The sequence below is a fragment of the Morone saxatilis genome, unplaced genomic scaffold (assembly GCF_004916995.1).
Source record: "Morone saxatilis isolate NCDOM2014 unplaced genomic scaffold, NCSU_SB_2.0 Contig23, whole genome shotgun sequence".
NCBI classification, from domain to species: domain Eukaryota; kingdom Metazoa; phylum Chordata; class Actinopteri; family Moronidae; genus Morone; species Morone saxatilis.
The window spans coordinates 23,733,162-23,744,205 of record NW_023339796.1 but is presented as its reverse complement, the minus strand read 5'-3'; the positions used below and the strand labels follow the sequence as shown (position 1 = coordinate 23,744,205).

The 11,044-nt window shown below is 39.0% G+C and overlaps 1 protein-coding gene across 1 annotated transcript in view; it reads right to left on the bottom strand.

Annotated features, from left to right (window-relative positions):
* Nucleotides 1-2,155: 2,155 nt before the first annotated feature.
* Nucleotides 2,156-11,044, bottom strand: part of LOC118334852 (potassium voltage-gated channel subfamily H member 7-like) — a 26,456-nt gene continuing 17,567 nt past the window's right edge. The window contains 7 exon segments of the mRNA XM_035670924.1: nucleotides 2,156-2,370; nucleotides 3,912-4,153; nucleotides 4,338-4,495; nucleotides 4,700-4,810; nucleotides 5,571-5,709; nucleotides 7,866-8,008; nucleotides 8,011-8,045. Coding sequence (XP_035526817.1) covers nucleotides 2,156-2,370; nucleotides 3,912-4,153; nucleotides 4,338-4,495; nucleotides 4,700-4,810; nucleotides 5,571-5,709; nucleotides 7,866-8,008; nucleotides 8,011-8,045 — 1,043 coding nt within the window.

Genomic DNA, 11,044 nt, shown 5'->3' with positions numbered 1-11,044 from the left:
CCAAATTTTCCGGCATATGGCCTTCCTTGAATTTCTGGCATTCTCATGTGTTCCTTCATTGAAGGGATGCTGTACAAGGATGCCTGTAGAGGCGCACTTGCTTTGGAAAGCTTTCCTGTGGTCTGTTGGTTTGGCGCGCTCAGCTGAGCGTCACAGTGTTTGCGCCACAGCGCAAAGGCGGTGATATACTGAGGCCGTTAATGCTTCCCGTGGAGCAACAACCCTGAATGACACTCCTAAGAACCGCCCCACCACCTCCTCGCCCCCACATGCACGCCCTCATGCATCCACATCACCCTCATCATCCCCATTACCCCCCTGCTGCATCCGACCAGTAGGACTCTCTTCACACCTCCCACCCCCAGGACATCATCACCATGTCCACAGGCCCCCCTGCCGCACTCCTGCAGCAGACACTCTCTGCGGTCACCCGTTGTCATCGGGGGCATACCCCCAACTTAGCTGCTGACACCCATCTCAAGGACCCTGCCACACCCCCCGCACCCGCCCAATCTCGGACCTTCACATCAGGCGATCCAGCCAGCGTGAGGGGAGAGACTTTGGAGAGCTCAAACAGAGGGAAAGCTGCTGGACCGGATCCGCATCAGCCCCGTCGCGTGGGGGACTGAAGGCATGTTCAAGGCCAGCTCTGTGGAGTGTTCCCGAGGCGAGCCTGTGTGCAAACCTCAGTCTGCACCTTCAGGAGAAGGAAATGCGCAGGTGCCTTGGAAAACATCGCTGCCTGGTCCCAGTGGCCCAAGAAAAGGAGTGTCCTGTGGCACTGGGACGACTACAGGGCCGGTAGCAATGACCTCTCACAGTCCGTAGTGAAGGGTCCTGGCCCTACTAGTGTGCACATCGCAAGACCCCTGGCAAGTTCAGCATATAGCGTCTGTGTAGACTCGCCACTGGCGCGCGGATGTCCGGGAGGTCGTTAAGCTATTTGATATACTGCGTCTGGTGGTTCGCGACAACTAGTGTGCAGTATTCTCACTGCAACAGGACCGGTGGCGCAAGCGTGAGCAAAGGCCTACCGAGCTTTGCCTATTTTCTACGCCACTAGAAGAAGAAGAAAAAGGTGAAAAACAATGGCGGCCTCTTTTTTGAGTTTCCAAATCAGTCGCGGCGAGGTTGCTTCTAAAGTTTCCGCATCATGGCCTCCTCTTCTCCAAAACATCCAGTTGGCGATTTCTCTCCAGATGAATGTTGGAATCTCTGTGTTACCTTCATTGAGATAGATCGTACAAAGATGCTGTAGAGGCGCACTTGCTCGGAAAGCTTCCTGTTTCTGGTTTGGCGCGCTCAGCTGAAAAAAAAAGAGTGGTGCGCGACCTCGCGCGAGCGGGCCAAAATCCTGTCGCGCCAGCGAGGTCTACGTCATTTTGACGTCACAGTGTCGCGCGACAGGTCTCAAGCGGCAAGCATACTTCGGCCTTTACAGCGCTATGCAGCGCGATCAGCTGTTCCCTCCTGTAAACAAAGCACATGCGAGCCGCTTCGTGCATTGTTACACCGGCCGGTCAAAAATAGAGACTCCCAAAAACAACAAAAGTGCGGTGCTGTCTTAAAAAGTATATACAAAGTAATTTCCACAAAAAGGAAAGCAAAAAGTGAAATAAATAGAAAAAAAGAGAAAAAAAGAGAGATCGAGTAAGAGCTCGATATACTGTATATATACTGTAGATATACTGTATGATTAAATACAAATTCATTTAGGAATATGCACTTGACAAAAATAATTTGGGTAAGTTATTTTGATAAGTACTCAATACTACTACTACTGCTACTACTTAAAATAATAATAATAACAACAATAATAATAATAATAGTATAATTTATATATTTTTATTATTGAGCACATAAAATGATACCTACTAAGAAGCTCATTTATAAAAGTAGGATTTCAAAGTGAATTTCAAAGCAGATACAAACTTAGTGATATAGTGCTTATAGTCCATATTCCTAAACAAAACTACAATTCATTCAATTAAATCCTTTTGACCATTTCCCCCCAAATCAATTGCATAATTTTGGTAGCTTTGAAATCTTAAGCAGAATGCTAGCTTACTCTGTTTAGCTAGCAAACAAGCATAAACTGTCTAAACACAAAAACCATGGTGCAGTTCAAGAGGTGAGGACTTCCAATATGGCTATGTTAGATCATACTCACAGCATTCATATCTATCCCATTAGTGTATGACCATGCGTGTTGGAAGTAATCCTCCAGTCGCTGTCTCAGAGGGTTAGGGATCTGGTGGAAGCGGATGAACTCTCGAACTCTCATCATCTGGGCATGGTAGCGTGCCGTACCAGAGTATAGCCGCTGGATAATGGCTGACACATTACCAAAGATACTGGCATACATCAGAGCTGGAGGAGGGACAGGAACAGTTTAGTTATTGGTCTAAGGCAGTGGTTCCCAACCTGGGGGTCGGAACACCCACTAGGGGTTGCAAAAACTTCACGAGAGGTTGGGAGACCTTCTGGATTTATTTCTTTAATATACACAGTAGGCCTATAATTCAGCATGTAGTTCACTATTAAAAGTAAATGTAAAGTAAATTGGCTAATAGAACAATGGCCATGTGTCAGGGACAAGAAAACACTGAATTTGTCAAAAAATAAAGCGTATTAAGTTTGTATGATTGTTAAAAATAATTTTAAAAAGTACATAATATAGACAGAGAATTGTATAAAATGTTCACCAAATGTGTGTATTAATGATTAGTATCCGTTCTGATGAGCAGTTGGCACCTTTTATGGCAGCCACTGCCATCAGTGTATGAATGTGTGTGAATGTAGTGTACAGCGCATTGAATGGTCGAAAGACTAGAAAAGCGCTATATAAGTACAGTCCATTTATCATTTAAATCACTGCTTTTACACAAACTCCTTGCAGTTACTGAGTTCACTATTTGGGTTAATTTTACAGTTTTGAATATAACATGAAATATCCATAAAAGTTGTCAATAAGTCAGGGGTTGTCAGTTTACTAAATGATAGAAAAGGGGTCCCTTAGGGAAATGGTTGTGAACACAATACAAAGCAAGCAGGCATTGCAGCACCATTAAAAAGCTCATGATAACAAATGTTCAAAGATGTGAGCAGGGCTGTCAAAAAGGTTGAGAAAAAGGGGAAAGCTTTGCTTCGTGGCCCAGAGGAGGGCCCGTTCACTGGACCTTTTCCGTGGGTGGGCTTGGATGTGAGATATAATCTCTTATCCGTGCACATTCAAAATGATCGGTACACACACACTGTTCACACTGAGGTCCAGACTTATTAAGACAATAGTGTAATGCAAACATGCACTGCAGTCAGAATCTGGGCTGGCTGTTTCTATTAGTACTGTTCCTCCCTGGAATATTTAAAACCAATCCACTCACCAAAGAGAATATCTGCTATGTTATGTGTTGTGTTAAATATAATTTGTAACAAATCATAACATGATTTTTTTTTTTTTTTAACTGACCTTGAAACAGAACCTTAACCAGAACTGATCCTCATTTTAGGTCGGTGGCAAACACTAACCGTGTCTTTTTTCTTTTGAAGGATTTGAGAAGGAAATGTTTTAATAGAATACATCTACACTAAGCAATGTAAATGTTAAAATGCTGTTTTGTGTAAATACAACTTAACTATACACTTGCAGTCTAGCAGCAGTTTTTTGTGATCGCTGCCAATTTGAACATAAAAAAAACCATCTAAATCTCTTCTTCTTTGCCTTCTATTCAGTTAGTAAACAACAAAACTTCTTCTTTAATTGTGACATGGTCTCACAAAATCCGTTTTGACAACAGCTGAGCGTAATATTCAACTATATCGAAATTTAAAATGACAGACCACTAAAAAACTCTTCTGTAAGTTTTTCTGACATGGCCAAAAGCCCCAACAGGTTTTTTTGTAGAACTCACCGCCAATAAGCATGACACAGATGGAGAAGATCTTCTCAGAGTTGGTGTTTGGGGAGACGTTCCCGAAGCCTACACTGGTCAGACTACTGAAGGTGAAGTACACAGCTGTGACATATTTATCTCTAATGGAAGGACCCGACTCAATGATTGAGTCAATGTATGGCTTCCCCAGCTGCTCGCCCAGATTGTCCAACCAGCCAATCCCAGCTGAGGTTGACCTCTCCACACTACCTATGGCATACCTAGAGAAAGAAGACAAACACATAAAATACACTGTATAAATGTGTGTGTAAATGGATGAACGTGACGTATAGTGTAAAGTGCTTTAAGTGGTCGAAAGACTAGAAAGGCGCTACATAAGTGCAGTCTATTTACCATTTAATACAGTCAGCAAATACTGCGGAAGTATAAAGTAGAGTAATATACCAGATGCAGGCCAGCCAGTGGGCAATAAGGGCAAAGGTGCACATGAGGAGGAAGAGGACAGCTGCACCGTACTCTGAGTACCGATCCAACTTCCTTGCAACACGAACCAATCGCAATAACCGAGCTGTCTTCAGTAAGCCAATCAGTGTGGTGGTCTGCTAGGAAGAGGAGACGAAGAGCAGCAATATGACCAAGTGATTGAATCAAATGAGTGAAAAACTATATAATCTGTCTTTAGAGTCTCTCTGGCCTCCAGCTTTTCTTTATCCTCTTTCTCTCTTGCCCTCGTTTTCCTACAATCCCAGTTTTTACCCAAAACCCTCCCTCCTCCCTACCTCTCCCTCGCCACCTCCCCTAACCACCTCCTCTCCTGAGCGGTAGATGAGGAGATCAAAGGGAATCGCTGCCACCATGTCGATGAGGAACCACTCTTTGAAGTAGTGGACTGCAATGCGAGAAGACTGGCTCACCACCTGAGGAGACAAAACACAATAACTTTAATAATTGCACTTTAACTGTTCCATATGTAAGATTCAGAATAATTTTACATATTACTTTTATGTAGGCTATTAATCACTTTTTAATGAGTGAAATGGTTTGTAACATAACTAATAAGTAATACAATGGGACCTTCTCTGACTTTTTGTTGCTTGTGGACTGATTTATGGAATCCCATTTCTGCCAATATGACAGGAAAACAGAAAAAAATCGTTATAATTAGAAACTTTCTCAAAATATTGACTTAACATCTCAAAATAATGATAGTATCAAGTATCAGATACTAAGTCAAAATATTGAGAATGTTTCTCATTATTTTGAGAACTAAATCATTATTTTGAGAAACTAAGTCAAATTACTGAGAAGGTTTTTCATTATTGTTGGAAACATTTGGGATAATGTAAGTACACAACTTAACAACATTAAAACATAGGTATAGTGTTTACAGACATTTAATGCTGAAACTTTACATAAAGTATTATAACTTTTAAAAGGGAAAGAAATGAATGAATGAAACCGCTTTCCTTCCTTTTCCTTCAACTGAACTTCGTGGTTGCAGTTTAAATCTAGATAATAACTATATTCTGCATCCGCAGCTGACAGCACACAAGCTATCATTTGTTTTACCTTGGAGTTTCTTATATTTTAAACGAGCCAGTGAGTCAATGGATTGATCGATTAGGCGCTCTTACTAAATCAGTTTGTTATTCAGTTTAGACAATCAGATAAGCTCACCTCATCATTGGAGTTAACATATGTCGTCCTAAAGTTAATGATGATGTCATCGATGAACATGATGTCCACTATAAGATCCACCACGTTGAGGGGTGAACAGGAGTAACCACAGGTTTGCATGGCTGCTTCCTCCTGCTCACTAAAGGAAAATCAATAAATTAATTAATGGGTTTTGTTCTGAGAATCATTCACTGAAAAAAAAAACCTAAAAAACATGGCAGAGACAAAGACAAGACAGACATTCAAAGCAAAGAAAATTTTAAAGATCTTTTTAGCTAGTTTGCTTCCATAACATTTTCTTTCAGACTAGTGGAAAGAAAACACCCAAAATACACATTTAGGTGTTTATTTTACTACACTTTATCTATACTCTGAGCCAGAAATCTCCACTTCAGTAGCAGTTACATAAACAAATCCTTCCAGTTTTTTTTTTATTTTTTATTTATCTATATCGTGAATGTTTTTACAGAGGTGTTTGTTCATATATCATTCATAGCCTTATTTATAGCACATTTCATTCCTAAAAACATGGTGGTTCCAACCTTTTTCAGTAAGGGAGTCCTTTTCTATCATTGAGTAAACTGACTAAGTGACATATGTTATGGATATTTCATATTATATTAAATGCATAATAACAGTACAGAACCACTAAGATAAAACTGTACAATGAACTAAACAGTGAACAATAACAATAACTGCAGGATGTTTGTGTAAAAAAGCCATTTGGTGAATATTGATCAGATGTTTTATCCTGCCTAAAACGTGTCCATTGTTCTGTTAACTCTTTGTTGTTTTAACTGTGTACTTTGCTAATGCAGGACAAGGCTGTTTGTCAGATAGTGAAAGTTCTGTAAATATATATATATATATACCTTGTGCTGAGGTCTTCAAAAAAATTACAATTTAATTTAGTTTTCTTCACAGAAATGAACACAATGCTAACATATAGGCATACTACTTTTTATATTTTTAATGTTTTCTTACACTCCTTAAAATTACAAAGGCCTTTTGAACCCTACTGAAGCTTTGGTGACCCCTAGTGGAGGTTCCAACCCCCCGGTCGGGAACCACTACTTTTTGTCAACAATTGGCTTTATCTAATGTTCAAATTCCTGTTTTGGAAATGTATGAGAAAAAGCCAATTTTTAAGTAGAAAATGTCTCATTTGCACATTTAATCATACAATTTCAGAAACCTTATAACACAAAATAATATTTTCTTAATGTAAATAATCATCTGGGGAAGTTTCATGGTGATAACTATTTCTTAGAATTTTTACCCTATTCACTTCTAGTGTCTCCCCCCTCCCTTAGACAATTACATTTACAGACTTGCCCCCAGCATTGACACATGTCATTGCAGGTTTAAGCTGCAGATTAGAGCTATTTTGTCACAAAAGTTCATGTTTCCTGAGGATGGCACTAGAGGAAATGTCAGGAATTAATCAAGTCTGTGATGACCATACATATCCATCCACCGTATGTCCCATACATATAGGTCTCACTGAACTGAATGTTGAACATTTCCTTCTACTCACAATAGCAAACAGTACACTGTTAACCACTCACTTACACTTCTTGATTTGTTATAGCATGCACTAGAGACGGAACATCTGTTTACTGTAGGTCAGAGGTAGAGTGGGTCGTCCACTAACTGGAAGGAACCCCAAATTGCTTGTACGTGAATGATTATTTTCCGTTCTGGTGAGCAGGTAGCACCTTGCATGGCAGTCACTACCATCAGTGTATGAATGTGCGCGGATGGGGTGAGTGTGGCATATAGTGTACTACTGAGTGGCCGAAAGACTAGAAAGGCACTATATAAGCACAGGCCATTTACCATTTACTCATTGTGTCGTCCCAGTCAACATATGTGTGTGTGTCTAGGATTGCCCAGTTCATTCTTAAAATATGGCTGTTTTGAAGTCACAATGAACTTTGAGACAAAAATGTCAACAATTCAGTATCCGACCAACTGTGAAATATGGTCCCCTTCTGTTTCTGAGTGATGGTGTTGAATAACGGACAAAAAGTGATTTTCCAGGTCATTATGATGTCACATGATCACTTCATTGTTCATCCCATTAAACATGATTACATCAGTATCAATATTTGAGCTATGACTATGAAAAATTCGGATATTTTGCTCATAAACAGTGAATTTGGAAGGAAAAGAGTGTCATGGTCATCTTGCTTTTCTGGTTAAAAGTGCTTATCTTCATCAGCCCTGTAGTATTTTAGAGGGCAAACTTACATACATAATTAACTCATACAGGTCAGGTGAATTTCCACCAACCTTAGTAGAAATGTAGCAGAATATGGAGTAAATATGGCTGTATAAATCACTAAGAGCAGAATGACCCAGTCCCACACAGCTTTGAATGGACTGTAGTGAAGGATGGTCCACTTCTGGATCCCTGGGAAGGTCTGCAGCTCTATTACTCTGGTAATACATCAGCACCCAGAAGAGCAGCACCTGGAGGGGAGAGAGAGAGAGGAGAGAGGAGAAGAGAGAGAGAGAGAGAGTAAGAGAGAGAGAAGAGAGAGCCACGAGCATAAGTTTTAGGACGAACATAAGAACATTCCCATTCCGGTAACACTTTATATTAAGTACCACCTATTTCACCATTAATTAAGTGCTTATAGGCTATTGCCAAATTTAGTAACATAATAGGCTCTTAAAATAGTCATTATTAATACTTATTAAGTGCCTTATTTCTGCATGGCCTTAATTATACAACCATTAGCCATTAACTAAGAAGTTTTCCCTCAATAACCTCAGAATTATTGCATTATTACGTAGTAGGTTTAGAAGTTGTTTGTATATGATTACGATCTCAATATGCTTTGTTAGTATGGACTTTATAAGGTGGTAGTACCCAACCAAGAATTAGTTAATTCTCCCTTAATACAACTTAATGAATATGTCTGTTCTTACATAACAAAACACAAAATAACAAGTGGTTATTAGTGTCCAAATAACTTCTAAATTAAGTCTTTTTACTTAGAATTTGTCCCCCATACTTAAAGTGACATCTTGATCAATTACTAATTCACTAATAGTTGAACCACTTATTAACCAACACATGTTCCCCAATCTAAAGTTGCCTCCTTTTCACACTTAGATGTAATATATTAGACATAACTACTGCAAATGAACAAGGTGAAGGGTTACACCTTTTGAAAAATATTGACTATCTAATAGGTTTCCCTCTCATTCAGTGGTAGAATAACAAAAGACAGCACAAGTACAAATACCTCATTTATTAAACCACTGGTTCAGGTTTTCCTAAGGCTGACAACAAATACTGCGTGAACTTGCTGTGTAGTTTAACTTACAGGTAATGGGGTCTGCCTGAAAATTCAAACACTGACAAGTATCAGGGTACTGAACTGTACAAACATTGCACTTTCACAGCCTAAACTTGCTCTATAATTACTGCATCATGTGATTTATTTCCCCTGTGCACAAATATTTCACTTTTCCAATACAATATAACAGAATTTTAACTGAACATGATAGGTGTTCAATTGGGTCAGATATGGTGACTGTGAAGACCATAGTATATAATTCACATTATATTTTCATCAAACCATTCAGTGACCCCTATGGATGAATCCCCCTCACTGTAGGGGTTAGGTGTTTCTGTTTTTTCCTTTAATTTGTCCCCCATCTGTAGTATCTTGCTTTACACATCTTTTTTTCTATCTCCTAATCAGTTTCCCTCTGTCTTGAAGCTTGAAGGGGGATCCATACTCTCAGATAAGAATAAACAGCGTGTCCAGGACTTGGCCCATGCCTGGGACCTCCCTTACCTAACTGAGAAAAACAGGAGATGGCTTTTTGAGAAGCTATTGATCCATGCTGTGAGTGAAAGTCACAATTCTTTTTTTATCCTGTGAGTGATGTTTTGGTTATAAATGCACATTGCTAAGTTTCTAAAAAAATTGTCTGACAAAATTAAATTGTTGCACTTTTTTCTGATTAATTTATTCTCAAGGTAAAAAAAAAAATGGTCATGGTAAAATGGATTGAAGCATAATGCATGTATTCAAATGGAATTATTGTTTTTCTCTTACTCTTCAAGCTTTTAGATAAGGAATGTTACGTGTTCTATCCTCTCTGTCTTATTACTATTAACAGGTAATAGGACGTGTCACAAGACAAATTAAGCAGCTGAGACAAGGTCTTAAAGAAACCTCAATGTGGACACTGGTGACCCAAAGACCTGACACAGTGGCCTTGCTTTTTCCGAAAGAGGGAGCAGGAAATTTCAGCCCTGAGGTTAATTTTAATTACTCTGATCTTGTGATGTTATTTTCCTAGTAAATATTATGGTTCATACCTGGTCAGCATGTATAACTGTCTGTTTTCAATCTTGTTCTTGTTATTTGTTTTCCTACATATATAGCCCATAATTGACATCACGGCTACCAACCAGTGATATTTGATCAAAAATTATATGTGATTTTAAGATAGAAAAATGACCAAAGTCTCTTTCATGCTATTTTTTTCAATCCAGGTACTTCTTCAGCGACTCACATGGCCTTGTGAGGATAGTGACGATGATGACGATTGTTCAGTTGACACCAAATGCCACATATCAGGCTATCTTCGACAGTTCATTGCTAATGGTAGGAAGTTCTATTTAAATATTAATTAGTTACCTGTTATAGTATAAAAGCTGTATAGCTATTTAAATATTCATCATGAACTTCACACATTCACTATTGAGCTGGAAACAGCAACATGACATGAATTTATTTTTTAAAAATCCACCCGATTTAAAAAAAAAAAAAAAAAAAAGAAAGTAGTCATGTTGCTGTTTTCAACTCAAGAGATGAGTCCAACCAGTCTCATTCTAAAAATTATTTTTCTGTAAACTTAGTCAAGGGTTTGACTAATCTTTTATTGAGTGTAAGCTGTTAGTGCCATAGTTGGCCATTTATCCTGATGACTAATAAAGTCAAAGATGTTTAATTCCTTTTAATCTACTCCATAGCAACACCAACTGAACTGACCGACCTGGTCAAATTCTGGACCGGATGGGAGATTCTACCACCGAGTCTCTCTGTAGAAGTGGTTGAGGGCAGATACCCCACAGCCTCCACTTGCTTTGAGACCTTGCGCATCGCAGGGCATTACAAGGATTACACATCATTTAAAGTGACATCCTGGCCTGTATTTGCAGTTGCCATACAGGATTTGGTCTTGTGTGAGTGACATTTGGCTTGTATTTACCCTTGTAAGACAAGAGTTGATGTTAAAGTTTGTTTTTAAGCTTGTTAGTTGTTCTGTTGAAAGACCTGTTGTAAACTCTATGCTAAAGAAAACATTCAGGAAGTTGTTTATGTATACGGAATATATTTTCACACTGTTACTGAGAGTACTTTGCAGTATTACAAAACATCTGTCAATCTCAGCTTTCACAGAAAAATGTGGTATATGTATATATCTTAAAGGACAATTCCGGC